General features: G+C 37.9%; 3 protein-coding genes across 3 annotated transcripts; all 3 read right to left on the reverse strand.

Moving 5' to 3' along the window:
- Positions 1–14,717: 14,717 nt before the first annotated feature.
- Positions 14,718–15,520, reverse strand: LOC122195413 (uncharacterized). Its single transcript, XM_042897298.1, has 2 exons — positions 15,482–15,520; positions 14,718–15,425 (listed from the first exon to the last, which is right to left on the reverse strand). Exons 1-2 carry the CDS (start codon positions 15,518–15,520, stop codon positions 14,718–14,720), a joined length of 747 nt encoding a protein of 248 aa, XP_042753232.1.
- Positions 15,521–19,820: 4,300 nt separating this feature from the next.
- LOC111910785 (putative disease resistance protein At3g14460) lies at positions 19,821–21,462 on the reverse strand. The gene is made up of 2 exons (XM_023906603.3): positions 21,140–21,462; positions 19,821–21,033 (listed from the first exon to the last, which is right to left on the reverse strand). The coding sequence occupies exons 1-2, from the start codon at positions 21,460–21,462 to the stop codon at positions 19,821–19,823; spliced, it is 1,536 nt and encodes a 511-aa protein (XP_023762371.3).
- Positions 21,463–21,520: 58 nt separating this feature from the next.
- Positions 21,521–22,732, reverse strand: LOC111910784 (putative disease resistance protein RGA3). Its single transcript, XM_023906601.2, has one exon. The coding sequence runs from the start codon at positions 22,319–22,321 to the stop codon at positions 21,521–21,523; it is 801 nt and encodes a 266-aa protein (XP_023762369.1). The 5' UTR covers positions 22,322–22,732.
- Positions 22,733–23,433: the final 701 nt, after the last annotated feature.

The following is a 23,433-nucleotide window of genomic DNA, read 5'->3' on the forward strand; positions in this document are numbered from 1 at the left end:
GTGATCTAAACCAAAGTTGTAGTATATGTTAAACCGAGAACATCCATAAAAAGAACGCCCAAATCTGACTTCGTATGAGGAAGTTATGATTTTTCTAAGATTCGGTTTAGCAGTGCACGGCCTAAAACTAGAATTTTAGTTCGAGCAGTTTTTGGCTTATGTGACCTAAATGAGAGTTGAAGATCTCATTAATAGGAACACAATAGTAAAAATATAGATGAAAATGGATTCCATATGAAGGAGTTACGAATTCTTCGTGGTCATTTAGCAGTCTAAACTCCTCCTACTGTTAAATTTGAGATCGGTCAAGAATAGCCGATGGAGTCTAAATGAAAGTTGTAGGTCTTGATTTTACCTATGCATTGAAAAAAAATGAACCTCGAAAACGGAGCTCGTATGAGAGAGTTATGATTTTTCTAAGTTTGAAGACTGATACACGATAGGGGTGACGTGCACCACCATAATTGGACATGTACGTGGCACCGCCAGAAGGCTGCCACATGCCCCAACTCGATTAGTAGGTCCTCCTACTCGGCGAGTCCATCTGTCAGCACCCCTATAAATAGAGGTGTCGGGTTCCCTCACTTCCTCACACCTTCAAACCCTTATTTCTCTCTCTACACTCTCTCATGAAGCTCCCTAAGTCCCCCTAAAAGCCTAGGTAAACCCCCTAGCATCCGAAGGAAGCCCCGAGGCTCCTGGAGTCCTGAGAAAAGATCCTTTCGGCTCGGGAACGCTGCTCCAGCGAAGCCCGGTTTTCGAGAAAACCCGCTGTAAGTGAGCTGTACCTAACCTATCTTTAGTATAGCTTATGTTTCAATATAGTAATGTTATTAGGACCTTAAAATAATTATTTGGGCTATTATTATGAGTTATATAGGGTGTTGTTTAACGCTTATATAATAATAATAGTAATAGCTAAACTATTAATGAGTCGCGGTTAATGTTAGACTAAACCCTAGTGATATTGATACTAGGTTTTATCGAGGGATAATTGTTTTGAGATAACAAAGCGCTGCTCGAAGGCAGAATCACCACCTTTTTCAGGTGAGTGCATAGTTACTTTCAGCTTACACATAGATATGAAGTATTTATATAAATTACGTGTTGTGTGTGCATATTATCTGTATACTTGCTATCTATGCTGGATGAACAATTTTATACACGCTTTAAATGATTTAAACTGTATATGTATTTTATATCTACAAAATGTGTTGGGTAAAACATGGGTAGATTTAATAGTTGCTGTGTGATAAAATAAAATAATGAGAGGCCTCGTTATAGATGTTATTGATGATCAAGTCATCTACGGAGTATAGATGACGACCACAGACTATGCTCGACAGTCCAGTGGAACACTAGCAGGCTCGCAACCTGTAGGTGTTGATTTGAACTGTGTGCTCACCAGGTGTACTCCATCCCCCACATGGTTGCCTTAAGGACATTTATTGCTGAGGAATCCCCTTAGCAGTAGTGTCCATCTCGATGATAGTCCTTAAACTAGGTCCCTTGTGTTAGATGTTATAGGGACGTAAAGTGAGGATAACGGGAACAGGTAATCGGGTTTGTTTGGTTTGATAAAGTTAATAAACTTATTTATTGTGGGTTGAAAACCCTATGACCAGCCTCCCAAGCCTGACCCACTCAGTTTCTTGTATTACAGGTAGTGGCGCATGAGCATAGATGTGATGTCTTGGGATGAGAGATTAAGGAATTTTAGGCCTGTAAATACGGAATAATGTAGTAAGGCCTATGTTGTATAGTTTATGCTTATGATCTGTATCGAACATGACATCCCGAGTCTTTTTAATGAAATACATTTCTATGGAAATGCTTTTGATAAATCTTTATCATATTTTGTTTTAGGACAAATTCCGCAACACTTTTATATAAAATGTTACTCTGATTTTCAAACAAAGCATAAACAAAATCGGTCTTTTTTGGCCGTGAAAATGGGGATGTCACACACACACACACACTCCCCCCCCTCTCTCTCTCTCTCTCTCTCCCCCCCCCTTAAATCCTATGCTTATGTTTCGTATCATTACAACGATCTCAAAGTCATCCTTTCAAGAGCAAACGTTTGGCATGCCACCTCTGAAAGCATCAGATGTCCCAATCGTCTTCATGAACATCGACATTGAATCTGCACCAAGGTACCAATTGACATAGAAGAAGACTAAGGTAATGATTTTTACTTGCAGTGGTAGGGTGTCGTACAGTGAAATTTTCTAATTTCGATCAAAACAAACTCCAATGTCGACTATAACGTCCAACTTGCCTATAATATTGTTTTGGAACTACGATTTCATGACTCTGAGCCAAAATTCAATCAAAATCAGTTCCATCTTTCAACTAAATGAACTTTCGTTCATATTCTAAGCTTCAAAACGTATAATCGAGATCCAATCTAAGAAAACCAGTTCATGTTCGAACTATGCAAACTCTAATTTGGAATCTACACTCCAAACACTAGTGCCATCTAGAAGTGTGGAATCCATTTACTAGAAGAATCAAGTGGAATCCATTTGAAATAAGAAAATGTGTTCGTTAAAGATGAGAACAGTGGAAGAAAAAAGAACTTAGGGCTAGTGTTTTATGGTGATTTTTTTCTAGAAGGTCTTTAGGGCTCCGATTCTAAAAATCAAAGAACATCCTCTTTGGTTCAATTTCACATTTGGAATAAAAAAAATTAGATAAAAACTATTACCTAGGGCTAAAAAGCTTGAATCTTGCCTCGTAAATATTGTATCATGTTCTTTCCCTGCTAAGCCCTAGGCTAACAACCTAGGTCTTACAAACGATGGCCAAGAGCCACCTCCTGGTCTTCTATGCAAGCATCACAAAGAAAGCTAGCATTCTACATATAACTTCCAGGGTCCAAATCCTGGTCTTGCATATAATTGCCATGGGCCACCATATAGAACCGCCATAGGCCACTACCTGGTGTTCCTACATACATAATCTAGTGGCAGACATTGGTGCCTTCGACTCACAAGTATAGTGAGGAGACTCACCTGAATCACAAAGCTGTCTAAAACCCAGCTTAATGTCGTGCCAACCACACCAAACAGCTCTCACCACCAAAAGATGGGTGCTAAACACCTCCTAACAGTCCACATGAGGTAAACCCTAAGTCTACCTTCTAAAAATAGAAATTTCATCAAAATTGACGCCATGCCAAAAGTCAAAGGTCAAAGTCAATGGTCAACGTTGAATTTAGTCAACCGCCATGTTGTGACCATCCATCGTCACGTCGTGGCCCTCATACAGTCGAACAGATGAGCATTTCCTAGTCACCACGCCATGGCGACCTAAGGCCACATCATGGGCTCTAGGTTTCTAATAGCTTAAAGGATCAAGTCGTTTTCTTCAATTCCAAGAGCTCCAAAGCTCAGATCCTGTCCATTCTATATATAAATGTACAAATCTTCCAACTTTATCCATTAAGACACCCAAAGATATCAAAATCTCAAGCCATGGGTCCAAATAAAGCTAGATACAACAATGTTTTAACCATTAAGTCATTCATCCAAAAAATTCCTTAACCCATCACTCCACATGGGTTTCCACTACCAGATCTAGCATAAAGATGGAAGGTTTATAGACATGCATGCCCAATACATGTCTAGATTCCATTTTAGGTCAAAATGAGCTAATATGACCAAAAACTCATGTAAAGTAAAAAACCCCCAACCAACATTTAGATCTATAATATATGTTGCTCATGGGACTCAGGAGAGTCATAAAGTTGCCAAATTTATGTGTTCCTTCTATTCAAACTTGCTTAGAGATGAGGAACATGGGATAAAATATCAGATCTAACCACTTCAAGCCATAAAGTTTGAGCCTTTGACACTTATAAAGGTCCAGAAGCAATGTGGGATGTTGATGATGTTGTTTACTTGCAAGTTCCGCCACTAGTGCACCTTCTTCTCCTTATTCTCCTCTTCTCCAAGCCAATAAATGATCCAAAAGGCCACAAATCACTAAGGGAATTAGGGTTAGGGTTTCTTTGAGGTAAAAGGGTTTTGGAGGCTGGTAATGAACCCTTGAGATGACTTAGTGTAACAGCCCAAAATCTCAAGTATTGTTAAGTTGCATTTTGGGGGTGTTTTAAAGGGGAGACTCGACGAGTTGGAGCCAGACTCGCCGAGTAGGGTCGCAGGTTTGGTCGCGGGTTCACGACTGGACTCGACGAGTCCAGATATGGACTCGGCGAGTCGACGCTGTTCAGCGGAAACCCTAGCCGTTCAGTATTGGGTCGTATATAAGGGTTATTATGCCGTCATTTCACGACTTTGGACCGATGGGGAAGAACCCTAGGCGACTGGGGCGGCTAGAACAAGCTTGAAGGCCATTGGTGACCTTGAAGGAATTGTTGTGCAAGGAGGAGAAGGGTTTTAGCTAAAGGAACTGCAGGGAGTTCGAGTTCTGAAGTTTGGGGACGTGGAAGGTACATCATTCAGGTAATAATTCGGATTACATTCTCCTGGGATTGATGTGTATATAGATTTAGGGTTTATGGAGCCCATTTGGAGTCTAGATGGATTGTTGTGTTGTTATTCAACGTTTATAACCTTGTATTAGGACCCTTAGAGGTCCAGAAGGTCCCATGTTTGTATATTCGAGAATATATGTATCTCAGGAAGCAGTTCGATCGACTGCATGGCGTGGACTCGCCGAGTCGGATGATCAGACTCGGCGAGTAGCTTGAAGATTTACTGGGACTCGCCGAGTTGTTCTTCAGACTCGGCGAGTAGAGTCGGGGTGGCCCCGCGATTCTTCCACGAGGACCTCGTCGAGTCAAGAGGGATACTCGACGAGTAGAAAGGGATCATGCAGGAATTGGTGAGGACGACTAGACTCGCCGAGTCGCCAGGGTACTCGCCGAGTCCAGTCGAGATGGCCATTGACCCGAGTTGACCTGTGTGTAACGTTTTAGGGTCAGTTAACGTGGAAGATAGAAGTATTAAAAAGAGATATATGATGAGACAGGGAGCTTGTAGCTCGGAGGATCAAGTGCAAGAGATTTCAGGAGTTGCTATCTTCCAGTGTCCGCGAGGTGAGTCTTCTCACTATACTTCACCCGGAAGGGTTTGATTGTGTGACCGGAAGGTCAAGTATGTTATGTGTTATGATTATATGCTATAAATGGAAAGTTAGCTGCTACATGTGATATACATGTTTATATATGGGCCGGAAGACAAAGTATTATGTGACAGGAAGGTCAGGTTGATATATGATATATGTGCTTTATGTGTTAGAGTATTTGTGTTATGTGTTATATATGTGTATGGGCCGGAAGGCGAATTATCTTATGGGCCGGAAGGCGATTATCTCATGGGCCGGAAGGCATTGTGCAGTGGACCGGAAGGTCAGGGCCTGGAAAGGCGTACGTGCGTAAGGTGTATATTGGGGAACTCACTAAGCTTCGTGCTTACGTTGTTTATGTTATGTTGTTTCAGGTTCTTACGGTAACGCGGGATGGCAACGGTTCGATTGTACACACCGAGGAAAGAGTTGTATTTTGGAGGATCCTGGTTGTCTATTCAAATGAAAATGGAACTATGTTTTGTAATACGAATATGAATAAGATTTTAAACAAGTGTTTTAATATTAAATTAATTATTTAAATGAAAAATTTTGCTTTGAAAATCCACGGTGTTACACTTAGAGAGGTTTAAATACGAAGGAAACCCTAAAAGAATCATGAGCTTGGGACAGAACTATTGACACGTCGTGGTGGCCAACTCTTACTGAGTGTTTACATAACCATTTTATCTATAAACATTATTAAAAAACAGAGTCTCCCAAGATCCAACATCATAAAACCAAGGATGTGTACGGTCTCGCCTTCACCTTGCCACGGTTCTCAAAAGTACCTGTAACAAAACTAAAACTATAAGCCAACTCTTACTGAGTCCCCCCAAAGTACCGCCACATAATATAAAATATAAAATGAAAAAAAAATCATTTTTGGTCCTTATGTTTTCTCCAGATCTTAAGTTTAGTCTTTAAGTATTAAATTTTTTTACAGATGATCCATTACTTTCAAAACTTTTGATGTTTGGTCATCTTTGCTATGTTTGTTAGCTTTTGGTTGTTAACTATTATTTGATTATTATATTCGGAGAGTATTTACGTCATTTCACTATCATATGGACCATTTACGATGTTTTGTCTCTCTCTCTCTCTCTCTCTCTCTCTCTCTATATATATATATATATATATATATATATATATATATATTCTATGAGAATTACTAAAAGAATAAGTTGTTTAGAAATGCGAATACGTCCAACCTTATAAAATATCGTCATTTTAATGCATTTTCACTAATTCTTATTTATTTTTGTTGTCACACATCGTTTTTTTTACTCATTTCTTTCTGACAGAATACGACTCAATAAATATTCTGACAACATTCTGACAATATTCTGACAAAATGAAAATAATAATAATAATAAGTGTATAATAACCTTATAGACAATTTAATTAGTGAAAATGTTTGTTAATGACAATAGTTATGTAAAATTGAAGGTATTTATATTATCAAACAACATATTTTCTTTATCATTATCACAGAATAGCATTGTCCGCTCGTCCACACAATAGATGTCAACCCACATTTGAACCTAACTTTATATATATATATATATATATATATATATATATATATATATATATAATTTTTAAAAGGGTCTCTCTCTCTCTCTATAACGCTTGGGTTTCAGGGCTAAGCATTTTTAGACAATGTAATAGTCTAGGTAAATTATTGTAAATCTTTTTGAAGTAATAAAGATGAAATATTTGAATTCTATGTGAATTATGTGTATTTGTGTGCTTATTACTTAATTATAAAGATAAATTAACAAAGGATAAAAATAAGCGTCAAAATTAAAGTGTGAAATAAGTCTGATATCTTTACATAAAGCTGTAGTGGTTGAAACAAGGGTTCCGTACATATAAACAACGCCGAAATCCAAGTTATAACGAACAAGTTCTGGCCCGTCGAAGTTTTACGGCAAGACGGGCACGACACCGGGAGACGTAAATAGTGAATTTACGATGGACGACTTTTTAGCCTTAGTGATCTAAACCAAAGTTGTAGTATATGTTAAACCGAGAACATCCATAAAAAGAACGCCCAAATCTGACTTCGTATGAGGAAGTTATGATTTTTCTAAGATTCGGTTTAGCAGTGCACGACCTAAAACTAGAATTTTAGTTCGAGCAGTTTTTGGCTTATGTGACCTAAATGAGAGTTGAAGATCTCATTAATAGGAACACAACGGTAAAAATATAGATGAAAATAGATTCCATATGAAGGAGTTATGAATTCTTCGTGGTCATTTAGCAGTCTAAACTCCTCCTACTGTTAAATTTGAGATCGGTCGAGAATTAGCCAATGGAGTCTAAATGAAAGGTGTAGGTCTTGATTTTACCTATGCATTGAAAAAAAATGAACGTCGAAAACGGAGCTCGTATGCGAGAGTTATGATTTTTCTAAGTTTGAAGACTGATACATGATAGGGGTGACGTGCACCACCATAATTGGACATGTACGTGGCACCACCAGAAGGCTGCCACATGCCCCAACTCGATGAGTAGGTCCTCCTACTCGGCGAGTCCATCAGTCAGCACCCCTATAAATAGAGGTGTCGGGTTCCCTCACTTCCTCACACCTTCAAACCCTTCTTTCTCTCTCTACACTCTCTCATGAAGCTCCCTAAGTCCCCCTAAAGTCTAGGTAAACCCCCTAGCATCCGAAGGAAGTCCCGTGGCTCCTGGAGTCCTGAGAAAAGATCCTTTCGGCTCGGGAACGCTGCTCCAGCGAAGCCCGGTTTTTGAGAAAACCCGCTGTAAGTGAGTTGTACCTAACCTATCTTTAGTATAGCTTATGTTTCAATATAGTAATGTTATTAGGACCTTAAAATAATTATTTGGGCTATTATTATGAGTTATATAGGGTGTTGTTTAACGCTTATATAATAATAATAGTAATAGCTAAACTATTAATGAGTCGCGGTTAATGTTAGACTAAACCCTAGTGATATTGATACTAGGTTTTATTGAGGGATAATTGTTTTGAGATAACAAAGCGCTGCTCGAAGGCAGAATCACCACCTTTTTCAGGTGAGTGCATAGTTACTTTCAGCTTACACATAGATATGAAGTATTTATATAAATTACGTGTTGTGTGTGCATATTATCTGTATACTTGCTATCTATGCTGGATGAACAATTTTATACACGCTTTAAATGATTTAAACTGTATATGTATTTTATATCTACAAAATGTGTTGGGTAAAACATGGGTAGATTTAATAGTTTCTGTGTGATAAAATAAAATAATTAGAGGCCTCGTTATAGATGTTATTGATGATCAAGTCATCTACGGAGTATAGATGACGACCACAGACTATTCTCGACAGTCCAGTGGAACACTAGCAGGCTCGCAACCTGTAGGTGTTTATTTGAATTGTGTGCTCACCAGGTGTACTCCATCCCCCACATGGTTTCCTTAAGGACATTTATTGCTGAGGAATCCCCTTAGCAGTAGTGTCCATCCCGATGATAGTCCTTAAACTAGGTCCCTTGTGTTAGATGTTATAGGGACGTAAAGTGAGGATAACGGGAACAGGTAATCGGGTTTGTTTGGTTTGATAAAGTTAATAAACTTATTTATTGTGGGTTGAAAACCCTATGACCAGGCTCCCAAGCCTGACCCACTCAGTTTCTTGTATTACAGGTAGTGGCGCATGAGCATAGATGTGATGTCTTGGGATGAGAGATTAAGGAATTTTAGGCCTGTAAATACGGAATAATGTAGTAAGGCCTATGTTGTATAGTTTATGCTTATGATCTGTATCGAACATGACATCCCGAGTCTTTTTAATGAAATACATTTCTATGGAAATGCTTTTGATAAATCTTTATCATATTTTGTTTTAGGACAAATTCCGCAACACTTTTATATAAAATGTTACTCTGATTTTCAAACAAAGCATAAACAAAATCGGTCTTTTCTGGCCGTGAAAATGGGGATGTCACACACACACACACACTCCCCCCTCTCTCTCTATCTCTATCTCTCTCTCCCTCCCCCCTTAAATCCTATGCTTATGTTTCGTATCATTACAACGATCTCAAAGTCATCCTTTCAAGAGCAAACGTTTGGCATGCCACCTCTGAAAGCATCAGATGTCCCAATCGTCTTCATGAACATCGACATTGAATCTGCACCAAGGTACCAATTGACATAGAAGAAGACTAAGGTAATGATTTTTACTTGCAGTGGTAGGGTGTCGTACAGTGAAATTTTCTAATTTCGATCAAAACAAACTCCAATGTCGACTATAACGTCCAACTTGCCTATAATATTGTTTTGGAACTACGATTTCATGACTCTGAGCCAAAATTCAATCAAAATCAGTTCCATCTTTCAACTAAATGAACTTTCGTTCATATTCTAAGCTTCAAAACGTATAATCGAGATCCAATCTAAGAAAACCAGTTCATGTTCGAACTATGCAAACTCTAATTTGGAATCTACACTCCAAACACTAGTGCCATCTAGAAGTGTGGAATCCATTTACTAGAAGAATCAAGTGGAATCCATTTGAAATAAGAAAATGTGTTCGTTAAAGATGAGAACAGTGGAAGAAAAAAGAACTTAGGGCTAGTGTTTTATGGTGATTTTTTTCTAGAAGGTCTTTAGGGCTCCGATTCTAAAAATCAAAGAACATCCTCTTTGGTTCAATTTCACATTCGGAATAAAAAAAATTAGATAAAAACTATTACCTAGGGCTAAAAAGCTTGAATCTTGCCTCGTAAATATTGTATCATGTTCTTTCCCTGCTAAGCCCTAGGCTAACAACCTAGGTCTTACAAACGATGGCCAAGAGCCACCTCCTGGTCTTCTATGCAAGCATCACAAAGAAAGCTAGCATTCTACATATAACTTCCAGGGTCCAAATCCTGGTCTTGCATATAATTGCCATGGGCCACCATATAGAACCGCCATAGGCCACTACCTGGTCTTCCTACATACATAATCTAGTGGCAGACATTGGTGCCTTCGACTCACAAGTATAGTGAGGAGACTCACCTGAATCACAAAGCCGTCTAAACCCCAACTTAATGTCGTGCCAACCACACCAAACAGCTCTCACCACCAAAAGATGGGTGCTAAACACCTCCTAACAGTCCACATGAGGTAAACCCTAAGTGTACCTTCTAAAAATATAAATTTCATCAAAATTGATGCCATGCCAAAAGTCAAAGGTCAAAGTCAATGGTCAATGTTGAATTTAGTCAACCGCCATGTTGTGGCCATCCATCGTCACGTCGTGGCCCTCATACAGTCGAACATATGAGCATTACCTAGTCACCACGCCATGGCGACCTAAGGCCACATCATGGGCTCTAGGTTTCTAATAGCTTAAAGGATCAAGTCGTTTTCTTCAATTCCAAGAGCTCCAAAGCTCAGATCCTGTCCATTCTATATATAAATGTACAAATCTTCCAACTTTATCCATTAAGACACCCAAAGATATCAAAATCTCAAGCCATGGGTCCAAATAAAGCTAGGTACAACAATGTTTTAACCATTAAGTCATTCATCCAAAAAATTCCTTAACCCATCACTCCACATGGGTTTCCACTACCAGATCTAGCATAAAGATGGAAGGTTTATAGACATGCATGCCCAATACATGTCTAGATTCCATTTTAGGTCAAAATGAGCTAATATGACCAAAAACTCATGTAAAGTAAAAAACCCCCAACCAACATTTAGATCTATAATATATGTTGCTCATGGGACTCAGGAGAGTCATAAAGTTGCCAAATTTATGTGTTCCTTCTATTCAAACTTGCTTAGAGATGAGGAACATGGGATAAAATATCAGATCTAACCACTTCAAGCCATAAAGTTTGAGCCTTTGACACTTATAAAGGTCCAGAAGCAATGTGGGATGTTGATGATGTTGTTTACTTGCAAGTTCCGCCACTAGTGCACCTTCTTCTCCTTATTCTCCTCTTCTCCAAGCCAATAAATGATCCAAAAGGCCACAAATCACTAAGGGAATTAGGGTTAGGGTTTCTTTGAGGTAAAAGGGTTTTGGAGGCTGGTAATGAACCCTTGAGATGACTTAGAGAGGTTTAAATACAAAGGGAACCCTAAAAGAATCATGAGCTTGGGACAGAACTATTGACACGTCGTGGTGGCCAACTCTTACTGAGTGTTTACATAACAATTTTATCTAAAAACATTATTAAAAAACAGAGTCTCCCAAGATCCAACATCATAAAACCAAGGATGTGTACGGTCTCGCCTTCACCTTGCCACGGTCCTCAGAAGTACCTGTAACAAAACTAAAACTATAAGCCAACTCTTACTGAGTCCCCCCAAAGTACCGCCACATAAACATAACAAGCAACAACATGTAAATATGAGCCTTCAGCTTGAATGGACCGCCTCACAGGCCTACAACCTATCTGGACCGCTCTCCGAGCCTTCGACATTAGCTTGCCCGCCTCAACCTAATAAACCATAACATATCCCTAACATAACATTATCAATCAATAAAAGCAAATACAGGTAGTCATAGAGATCTAACATATCACTACAACATAATAACATCATATATACCAGGATATAGATCTAACAAATCACTACAACATAGCAACATACGGTAAACCATGATATCAATCCAATGGGCTGGCCTTGGTGCCTTCGACCCGTAAGTACAGTAAGGAAAACTCACCTCTGAATCTAAAACAATCTGAATGAATCTCTGCCCCGACGATCGGCTCTATTCGACTCCTAATAATCAAAACATTTCCCAATCTGAATTAATATCAATTTCCCAAAATACCCTTGGTCAAAATCTCACAAATTCAATGAAATCAGCCGAGTCAACTCAGCTAAGTCAACTTAGCCGAGTCAGCTCAGCCCTCGTACACGGGGCGTACTTCGGATGTACACGAGGTGTACTCATCGTCCGAGGAGTCGGTGTCCAAACTACATACGTGTAGCATACCAATTTGTACGCCCAACGTACTCACAGATTCTTCTCCTAATGGCTTAAGAGCTTAATACACCAAGGTTTCACACCCAAAGTCAGATCCAAGTCTTAAATAACGTTTTTAACCATAAAGTTTCGAACTTTATGGTCTTGTATGGATAAAAAGGTCTTAACATCAAAAACCTCAACCACTAAACCAATTAAGACCTCATAACACATGCATGGAAGGGAAGATATGATCAAGACTACATTTTTATGCTTCTAAACACCTCAAAATGACTGAAACGACAACTTGAATGGATTGAAGTAACTTATACTCAAAATACCCAAATAATGGGACCAAAAGGACACAAAATCCATGGATAACTTAGATCTATGCATAGAATCATCAAATTCATAACTTTATACCTCAAAATTGATCTTGAAGGCAAGGTGTTCCTGGATCTAGAAGGTCTTGATCTTACAAGATGATGCTTTTTTCTTCACTTGGCCTCAAAGGCACCACAAATATACACTTTTAAGCTTAAAGGATCACACATACTAGATTAGTGTTGAAAAGGACGAAATGAGGATTGGAGGTTGAATAGGGTGAAGGTCCTAAGGCCATAAAGTTGTTTAAATAGCGTACAAATCCTAAATCTTAGGAATTGAAACCCTCGCACGTACGCCCTATGTATGCGGTGTACTCCCGACATACTACACCTTTATCATGTACGCCTTGTGTACGAAGAGTACGCCCATCGTACTAATCCTCGGCCCAAAATTACCAAAATGCCACTATGGTTCATTTTTGCAATCTTCCCCATGTATAAGGGTCAAAATGCAATATTTCTTCACACATAGGGTTAAAATTGAAGTTACCTCATCGTCGGGATCTTACAATTCTCCCCTACTTGAACTAGATTTCGCCGTCAAAGTCAGCTACCATGAACAACTTTGGATAATGCTTTGCATCTTAGACTCAGGCTCCTAGGTACACTCGGAGTCTTTCCGATGTTCCCACTGAACCTTTACTAAATGTATCTCCTAGTTACGTAGGACCTTCATCTTTCTCTCCACTATCACTACCGGCCTCTCAATATAATTCAAGCGCTCTCAATATAATTCAAGCGCTCATCGACCTGAATATCATTCAAAGGGACCACAACCTCATCGTCCAACACGTACTTTCATAATTGTGAAACATAGAAAGTGTTGTGGATTTGACTAAGCTCCTCGGACAAATCCAACCTATAAGCTACTTTGCCAACCTTGGAAAGTAAATATTCAAGAGAAGTAAACCATAAACAAAATATTAACAAGAAAGTAAATATTCAAGAGAAGTAAACTTACAAAGATAGGAGAAGCAACCAGAGTTGTATGTGTAGAAACAGCTTCTGAAATTTTATCATTATTATTTTTTATTATTTACTGTAAGGGATATAATATGAAGTGCATGAAAAAACTAGGAATGTAAGAGATAGACTAAGAAAATCGGAAAGAGATTATTTAGAGAGACATGAAGAAATTTGATAACAACAAGATTTTTATTATAAATGCTTGATGATTTTACAATAGGTTCTATCCCTTTATATAGACAAAGGGTAGCGTGGCAATCCTTCTTACATAGTGACATGATACCAAATTACAAGATATATTATTCATTCATAAATTATTTGATTGTTACATAAAGGTGTGAAAAGACGCGTAATTATTCTATATGACAAAACTCTTAAAAGCGTGAACCAATAATTTTATACGACAAAACGAATACAATTATGCAAATCTTTCTAGAACAACATAATATACACATGAGCACATTGTCCCTGTTTCCCTCTTCTCAATATAAAAAGACTTAAGGTATTCCATGTGGGTGAATTTAAGATCTAAAGGGTAATACCTCCCCAACCCCATAACCAAAAGGTCCAGTCACAAACAAAAATGTTCGATGCAATATGTGGATAAACTTTTCAACTACAATGTGGTAATAAGGAAATAATTGAATGTACAATACTATAAGTAGGTACACTTTTGATAGTACACTGTCTTAAAAAGAGAAAGATTGAAAATACAATGCTATAGGTGGGTAGACTTTCATAGTACAATGGGTTACTAAAAAACAAATTGAAAGAACCGTCTACCATGTTGTAATTGGATAATTTTTTTTAAAAATAAAATGCGTTAATAAGAAAAAAATGTTGCAATATAAAGAAATGAAACTTAGCCTCTAGAAATCTGGTACTTCTTCCAAGGCCCACAAATAAAAGATCGGGTATGGGGCTAATCTAGTGTGTGAATTTCTTTTTGAGTAATGAGTTGTGTTTTGCTTATTTTTATTAGAAATTTGTGTGTTTTGGCGTGGTGATTTTTGTTGGGTAGATCAAAATATAGGGCTGTTGATTTTTGTTTGTAACTATAGTTTTATTTTTTCTACTTTGTATTTCTTTCCAGCTTCCTGCTGGCTTTTAGTTTATAAAATCGCTTCTGTTGATTAAAAGAAAAAGCAAATTAATTCAAAAAACCGAAAAGCTATTCAGCTGCTGCACTTAGGCAAAAGAATTTACAATAATAATTCTAATATCTTATCAACAAACAAATCAACAAGTCTCAACTTAACAAGGAATATTGCATTTAGGCACAAGTAAAAAAGAATTTGTGTTGTTTATTATAGGGTGATCAGAAAGGAGACGACATACTTTTCTGCTAAACCACCCTTATTGTCAAATTTGATGGGTCGAAAGTTGTGTTAAGATCTCTAATCTTAGGGCATGACAAAATATCAAGTCTTTTAAGGCAGGGGAGGTGTTGTAAGACCTCTGAAAATGATTCCACATCTGTAAACTTCCAAAGTGTTAAAGAAACAAGAGATGGTGGAAGAAGAAAAGATGATGATGATGATGGAGTAGTAGTAGTATTCCCCACATCGTCTGCCACTGCAAATGAAACCACTCCTGAATTTTTTCCATGCAAGTATAGTTCAAGTAATCTGGCTGGAAAATTTTGCGGGCCCCACTCTGGCATGGGCTTTTTTAAGCATCCTATCGTTAGTTTGCGTATATTAGTAGGCCACAAACCACAAGGAAAGGAGTAGTCAATACTTGGACAATCATGTATCTCCAGTTCTTCCAAAGATGTGAGACTTTGAAAATACTCATGAGGAAATAACTTTAGATTCTTGCAAAATCTTATTTCAAGAGATGTAAGGCCAAACAGGTGCTCATGCACTGCTGAGAAGGTCAAAGATGTCAGTGAATCATAATCCCTGATCACTAAATTCTCAACACTATTTGGACAATTGTAATTCTCTAGTTTGCCACAGTTAAAAAACAACACTTGTTTAAGAGATCCCAATTTAACCCCAAAATTAACCTCGTTCTTGGCTGATGAAACTGTTAAATCCTGTAATCTAGACTATGTTTTAAATGGAATGACAGGTTCCGTTATGTAAATAGTTATTAGTTAGTTACTGTTATGTTTGGCAATTTGTAACTTCTTATAACTGCCATCTCTGTATATGTATATATATGCAAATAATCTATGTAATAAGGCTTGCTGATGGAATAACATTTTGAAGTCGTTTATTTGTAAAACTTGTGGCTTTACTTGAGAATTAAACAAACAATTGATCTTTACTGCAACAAATTGGTTTCAGAGCGGAGTAATTTTGTGTATGATCCTGGACAAGAAGATACGTATGGTATGGCGTTGCATAACAGCAACATCATACAACCCCAATTACCGAAATTAACTGGTAAGAATTACCATCATTGGAGTATCCAAATGAGGGTTCTATATGAATCTCAGGAACTTTGGAGTATTGTTGAAGAAGGCTTACGTGAACCTACAAGGGATATTGAACAAACACCCCAACAAGTGGCTGAATTACGAGAGAACAAGAAGAAGGACAAGAAAGCACTGTTCTTCATATATCAGGCAGTTGACGAAAATATTTTTGAGAGAATCTCAACATCCAAAACATCTAAGGAAGCATGGGACGCACTGCACAAGACTTATCATGGTGAAGAAAGAGTGAAAATCGTATGGCTACAAACCTTACGCTGTGAATTTGATAATCTGAAGATGAAAGAATCGGAATCAATCGAGGATTTCTATAATCGCATAATCACAATTACTAATCAGATGAGGCTTAACGGAGAAGATATTGAAGACAAACGAATTATCGAGAAGATTTTACGGAGTTTAACCAGGAAATTCGAGTACATCGTAGTCGCAATCGAAGAATCCAAGGATCTTTCTGAAATGTCTCCGAAAAGCCTGTTTGGAACATTACAATCCCATGAACTTAGATTAAAACAATTTGATGCACACCCAATAGAACATGCCTTTCAGTCGCAAGTTTCATTCAAAGACGATACTAACAACAAGGGGAAAGGAAGGGGTCATGGAAAGCCATCTAATACAAACTCAGAACAAGAAAACGAAGATGAAAACACCTCTAAAGGGCGAGGAAGGGGAAGACCTTTGTCTAAAATTCAATGTTATCATTGCAAAGGTTTTGGTCATACCATAAGATTCTATAAAAAAAGATTGGCAGAAGAAAGAAAGGAATCAAATTTCATGCATGAAAATGGTGAAAAAGAAGACGATACCATGTTCATGACATGGGAAACACCGGATATAATACCTGATGAAGTGTGGTACATCGACTCTGCATGTAGCAATCATATGACTGGGAACAGGAGTTTGTTTGTGGAACTTGATGAAACAGTAAAAAGCGAAGTTAGAACAGGGGATGAAAAAAGGCACATGGTTCAAGGCAATGGCATTGTTCGAGTAAAAACAAATAAAGGTCCTAGAAGAATAACGAATGTTTATTTCGTTCCTGCTTTAAAACACAACCTTCTTAGCGTAGGACAACTTTTATTAAATGATTATGAAGTTAACTTTAAAGGGCTCCTATGTGTGATTAAAGACAAGGAAGGTTGCATTCTTGGTAAAGTGACTATGACCAACAATAAGATGTTTCCTCTTAAATTCAACAAGGATACGTTGGCTTCTTTTAAGGTGTCAACTTCTAACAAATCTGACCTTTGGCATCTGAGATATGGACACCTGAGCTTCGAGTCATTAGCATATATGTGTAAGCATCAACTAGTACATGGTATGCCAGAAATCAACAGAGTTAGCCAAGTATGTGAGGGTTGTGCATTGGGTAAACATGCAAGAAGTCCATTTCCTCAAGACCAAGCATGGAGAGCATCAAAACTTCTGGAACTAATTCACACAGATGTGTGTGGACCTATGAAGATGGAGTCCATAGGAGGGAGTTACTACATGCTCACATTCATTGATGATTTCAGCAGAAAAACGTGGGTTTACTTCCTCAAAGAGAGATCTCAGGTATTTGAATATTTCAAGATCTTTAAGTCATCAGTAGAAAAACAAAGTGATCACAACATCAAGACCATACATACCGATAACGGGGGAGAATACACTTCACATCAATTTGAAGATTTCTTAAAGGAAGATGGGATTTCACATCAAAAAACCACACGATATACGCCTCAACAAAATGACGTTTCAGAAAGGAAGAATAGAACCATAATGGAGATTGCAATGAGCATGCTTAAAGGAAGGAAGGTACCAATCAGATTTTGGGCAGAAGCGGTCGCATGTGCAGTGTATCTGCTAAACCGAGCAGCTACAAGAAGTGTTAAGGGGAAAACACCCCAAGAAGCTTGGGGAGGGGTTAAACCTGGAGTTTCTCATTTAAGAGTGTTTGGATGCATTGCTTATTCTCATGTTCCAAAAGAAAGAAGGGGTAAACTGGATGATAAATCAGAAAAATGTATCTTCATAGGTTATAGTGAAACCTCAAAAGCCTACAAACTTTACAACCCAACAACCAGTAAGGTAATCATCAGCAGAGATGTTTTATTTGAAGAAGATAAAGGATGGGATTGGCATCAAAACACTAATGAAGGATCAAGAAAACTTATTGAAGAAGATGTGGTAAATGAAGACCAGAACATTAATGCCAATGGTGGTGATAATGGAGATGATGATCATATGCCCTCAAACAATTCAAGTCCCACACCATCAGAGCCATCATCACCTACATCGATATCAACACCCGGTTCTACACCAAAGAAATATAGAAGGCTGAATGACATATATTCAAGATCAGAACAACTTAACATCGATGATCTAGTGGATTTTTGCTTATTCGCTGATGCAGACCCAACTCACTTTGAGTCAGCAATTAAAGAAGACAAATGGAGGAAAGCAATGGACCAGGAGATAGAGTCTATCATGAAGAACCACACTTGGGACTTGGTAGAACTTCCACCAGGGCATAAACCCATTGGTGTCAAATGGGTTTATAAGACAAAATTAAAAGAAAATGGTGAAGTCGAGAAGCATAAAGCTAGATTGGTGGTGAAGGGATACAAGCAGAAGTTTGGGATCGATTATAACGAAGTGTTTGCACCAGTTATTCGCTTGGAGACTATTCGGTTAATCATAGCATTAGCAGCTCAAAATGGATGGATTATAAACCAGATGGATGTAAAATCAACATTCCTAAATGGTGATTTGCTCGAAGAGGTGTACATTGATCAACCACCTGGTTATGTCAATCAAAATGAAAAACATAAGGTATGTCGTTTAAGAAAAGCTTTATATGGTTTAAAACAAGCACCACGAGCTTGGTATAGTCGCATAGACAGATATTTTATGAAGCATGGTTTCAAGAAATGTCCACATGAACACACGTTGTTTATCAAAGAAAGAAATGGTGAGTTCCTATTTGTATGCCTATACGTGGATGATCTGATTTTCACTGGGAATAGTACAAAGATGTCACTAGAGTTTAAAAAATCGATGAAAGGTGAATTTGAGATGATAGACTTAGGATCTCTACATTACTTTTTGGGAATTGAAGTAAAACAAAGCATTAACAAGATTTCCATTATGCAAAAGAAGTATGCTCAAGATGTGTTAAAGCGATTTCATATGGAGGATGCCATTCCATGTTCGACCCCAATGGAACTAGGCTTAAAGCTCTCAAGGGAGGCAAATGGAAAAGAGGTTGATTCAAGTTTGTTTAGGAGTCTAGTTGGTAGTTTGATGTACCTATCTGCTACTAGACCAGATATCACCTATGCTGTGAGTTTAACTAGTAGGTTTATGGAACACCCAAAACAAGAACACTGGGAAGCTGGCAAGAGGATTCTTCGTTACATCAAAGGAACAGTTGGACATGGAATTTGCTACAAGAAAGTTGATAAATCAAGATTGACTGCTTATGGGGACAATGATTATGGAGGAAGTGCAGACGACAGTAGGAGTACTTCAGGGTATGATTTTAACATTGGTTCAGGTGCCATTTCATGGCAATCAAAAAAACAAAAGGTTGTTGCATTGTCTTCAGCAGAGGCTGAATATATGTGCACCAGTTTAGTGGGGTGTCAAGCAATTTGGATGCGAGGGATACTTGAAGAACTGATGCATCCTCAAGAAGGTCCAACATCTATTTATTGTGATAATAAGTCCGCAATAGCCTTAACCAGGAATCCTGTATATCATGGGAAAAGTAAACATATAAGGATTAAGTTTCATTTCATAAGGGAATTAGTTACCTTCGGTGAAGTTGAAGTTATCTTCTGCAGTACAAGGGATCAAGTCGCAGATATCTTCACTAAGGCATTGGGTGCAGGAGATTTCAAAAGGTTAAAAGAAAAACTTGGAGTATGTGAAGTCTAGCTTAAGGGGGAGTGTTAAATCCTGTAATCTAGACTATGTTTTAAATGGAATGACAGGTTCCGTTTTGTAAATAGTTATTAGTTAGTTACTATTATGTTTGGCAGTTTGTAACTTCTTATAACTGCCATCTCTGTATATGTATATATATGCAAATAATCTATGTAATAAGGCTTGCTGATGGAATAACATTTTGAAGCCGTTTATTTGTAAAACTTGTGGCTTTACTTGAGAATTAAACAAACAATTGATCTTTACTGCAACAGAAACCAACTTTTTACAATCTCGTACTTCCAAGATCTGTAAACTCACAAGACTTCTGCATGCTTCGGATTCTCGTTCCCATAAGTATCTCAATTCGTCACATCTATAAATAAATAGATGTTTAACTTCCCCAAGATACATTAAATCTTCTCCATGTAGTTGAGTAAATCCTATAACATTCACCATTTTTAGTTCCACAAGTGACGAGGACAAACCAACCATGTTTCTTAACACCGCTTCGGAACATTCTTCTATACGTAAAAACCGAAGTGAAGGTATCAATCCGATTGACACTTGAGATAGTTGTGGACAACTTATTAAAGAGATCTCATGAAGACGAGGAAAAGAACTAGGAGTTCCATGTTTATTGCCACTATTAATTGACCATCTCTGCCAACCTTGCATATCATAAAACTTCAGAACTTCAAGTGATGGAAATGCAATCCCAAGATTTGAATTGGTAGGTGCAAGTAATTCAAAACCCACAGTCTTCACCTCATTCATGCTTTCAACAACCAATTTCTTAAGAGACTTCAGATGTCCAACTCTTATATGTGTACTTCTACACCCAGATAATGTAAGCTCTGTTAAGTGATCAAACGTGGGATCCCCGACCCAACTAGGAAATCTTGTTCCTATGTTATTCAAAATCTTGAGGATTTTTAACTTAGGAGGAGGCCTTAGTTCTTCAAGTACTTCATATTCAATCGTCTCATCCCGAGAATCATCAAACACATTATCACTCCATTCCATCTCCAAAACTTCAAGACCCTTCTTTTGATATAACTTGGCATCCTTTGCTTGTATTGGATCTATCACTTTCTCCAGCCCAATAATGGAAAGCCGACCTTGAAGATCCGATAATTCCTTAAGATCGGATATTTTGAGCCCGTTAGCTTCTTTAACAGTGACCTTGGGTAGAGTTTGTAGACTTGTCAACCCACCAATACCTAAGGGCATCTTGTTCAATTTCGGAGTATCACTGATGTCAAGATGTTGCAGGTTTATTAACTTTCCAAAACTTACTGGTAAGCTAGATAACATAAAACAATTTTGAAGCAACAAGCTTTGTAGATTATACAGGTTACCTACTTGTTCTGGCAAACATCTGATTCCACTATAAGAAAAAGTTAAGATACCGAAGATGCTTGAGACTACCAATCGATTGTGGCACCTCTGTGATTCGAATTAGTCTTAGCACCCTTAGGAACTGTAGTTTGTGAAGTAATTCAACATGGCCACTGTCTAACCAACCACCTGGCAATGGTAAGAACGTTCGCAAGCGTTTAGCTCTTTGTAATTCATTAAAATTTTCATATGATCCAAATTGCGGACCTATTAGTGAAAAGTGACGAAACTTCTCAAAATTTTCATTCCTTTTGGATACATTCATCTCACCATCCAATCTATAGAAAAAATCTCTTGCAACACTTGTGGCCAAGTCGTTTATCAGGTCATGCATTGTATACAACAACTCATCATTCGTTGAATGTTGAAAAAAGGACCTTGACTGTAGCTCTTCAAAATACTGATGACCTAAACTCTCCATTGACTTTGATTGGGACAAAAATACATAGTCCTTGGGAAACAAGGACTAATTTATTCTTGACAAATACATAGTCCTTGGGAAACAAGGAGGAGTATGCAAACAACAGTTTCAAATGTGGATGAAGATGATAGTAGCTTAGTTTAAGGGCCGGAAGAATCCCTCTTGCATCCTTTATATTCCATACCTCACTCTTCAACAATTTCTCCCATGCATCACTATTTCTATCAGTCTTCAAAACCCTCCCAAGTGCTTTCAAAGCCAATGGTAGTCTACCACATTTTTTTACAATACCTTCACCAAGAAACTTAAGTGTTGGATGTTTGTGAAAGTTTTTGTTATCACCTAAAGCATGTTGAGCAAATAATGACAGTGCATCTTCACTTGACAAAACGTCCAGACCATAAGACAGTTCCGAGTCCATCACCAATGCAACCTTGGTGCTCCTTGTTGTGACAATAACTTTACTTCCATGTGCCCCTACAAGAAGATGGCTTTGAAGAAGTTCCCACTTACTGTGGTCTTCGTTCCACACATCGTCTAGAACAAGTAAGAACCTCTTCTTTGAAAGTTTTTCTTTGAAGGCCACGTGAAGCAGATTGAGATTAGCAAAGTCTTCGTTTTTACCGGTTACTACTTGGAAGATTGCCTTGCTAATGTTAAATACATCAAACTCTTCAAAAACACAAACCCATGCCATGAGTTCAAAGTGATCCTTCACTTTCTCCTCGTTGTATAAGAGTTTGGCAAGAGTGGTTTTGCCTATCCCACCCATTCCAACTAGGGATGAGATTTAGAACCGGAAAACCGGACCGGACCGAAACTGGAACCCGGTATACCCGGAAATTGCTTAAACGGTCCGGGTATTGGGTTTCAAAATTACTCTTATCCGGGTATTTCGGGTATGGGTCTAACGGGTCCGGTTAATCCTGGTTTTTTAACCGGATTTGTTTAAAAAACCGAAACCGGGTTTAGTGGGTATTAGAACTGGTTTAGATGTGGAATCGGTATAGGGTATAGGAAATATGGGAACCGAAATTCGATTAGTCTCTTTTCCCCATGCCCTCAATGTTCGTCGATTGGAGAAAAGATAAAAAAAACAAAAAAAAACCCATCGATCACAGAGAGGAATATGTTGTCGTCGCCTACACAATCCTCAGTTCCTTACTCGATTTGCGCCGATATTAAAGCCCAAGCCTCAGTCGATTTACGCCAATACTAAGCCTCAGGTCGACGATCATCAAATCAATCTCCTACAATCATTCCCAATTGAACTTCAAATCAATCTTCTACAATCAATTAAAGACCAATGATGGACGATTGGGTAAATAACAATGCTTCTACACAAATAAGTTGTAGTGTTAAAGTGTTAACTGTTATGATGTTTTCTAAGTCTCAGTCGATTTGCTTTTTTTTCTTAAAATGTATGCTTCAGAAGTTAATGTAGACTCACCATTGATTTCTAAATCATCATCAAGTTAAGATGATCTGGCTGGCGGACATAATAAAAGCTAAAAGTCAAATTACAGTGATTTTCTTTAAACATAACAAATTAATAATGGAGATAACTATTATAGTATTTCTTACAATGGAAAGCATGAGAGTTGTTGAGGGTAAAACTACAGTGCCTCCTGGAACATAAAGTCCAACAGAAGAAATGCTCCTTGCCACTCGTTTGCATCTCACACCCTAAAACTCACAAAAGAACAATATTAACTCAAAAGTTGAGGGACTAAATTCGTAAAATGTATACAACTTACTTTTATATTTTCAATAGTCACTGTGATATTAGTTCATATTGGACTATTGCAGTGCCTAAATGTAATTTCTTTAAACCAACTTTGTTATACCTAGTTATTTTTTTTAAAAATAAATCAATGTCGTCAA

This window comes from Lactuca sativa, chromosome 1 (assembly GCF_002870075.4).
Source record: "Lactuca sativa cultivar Salinas chromosome 1, Lsat_Salinas_v11, whole genome shotgun sequence".
Classification (NCBI taxonomy): Eukaryota; Viridiplantae; Streptophyta; class Magnoliopsida; order Asterales; family Asteraceae; genus Lactuca; species Lactuca sativa.

Coding starts and splice junctions, on each gene's coding strand:
- LOC111910785 (XM_023906603.3), bottom strand. CDS start 21,462: ATGCATGACCTGATAAACGACTTGGCCACAAGTGTTGCAAGAGATTTT. Junction 21,034..21,139: donor GGTAGTCTCAAGCATCTTCG/GTATCTTAACTT, acceptor TATGTTATCTAG/CTTACCAGTAAGTTTTGGAA.
- LOC122195413 (XM_042897298.1), bottom strand. CDS start 15,520: ATGGCAGTTATAAGAAGTTACAAATTGCCAAACATAACA. Junction 15,426..15,481: donor ACAAATTGCCAAACATAACA/GTAACTAACTAA, acceptor TTTAAAACATAG/TCTAGATTACAGGATTTAAC.
- LOC111910784 (XM_023906601.2), bottom strand. CDS start 22,321: ATGGGTGGGATAGGCAAAACCACTCTTGCCAAACTCTTATACAACGAG.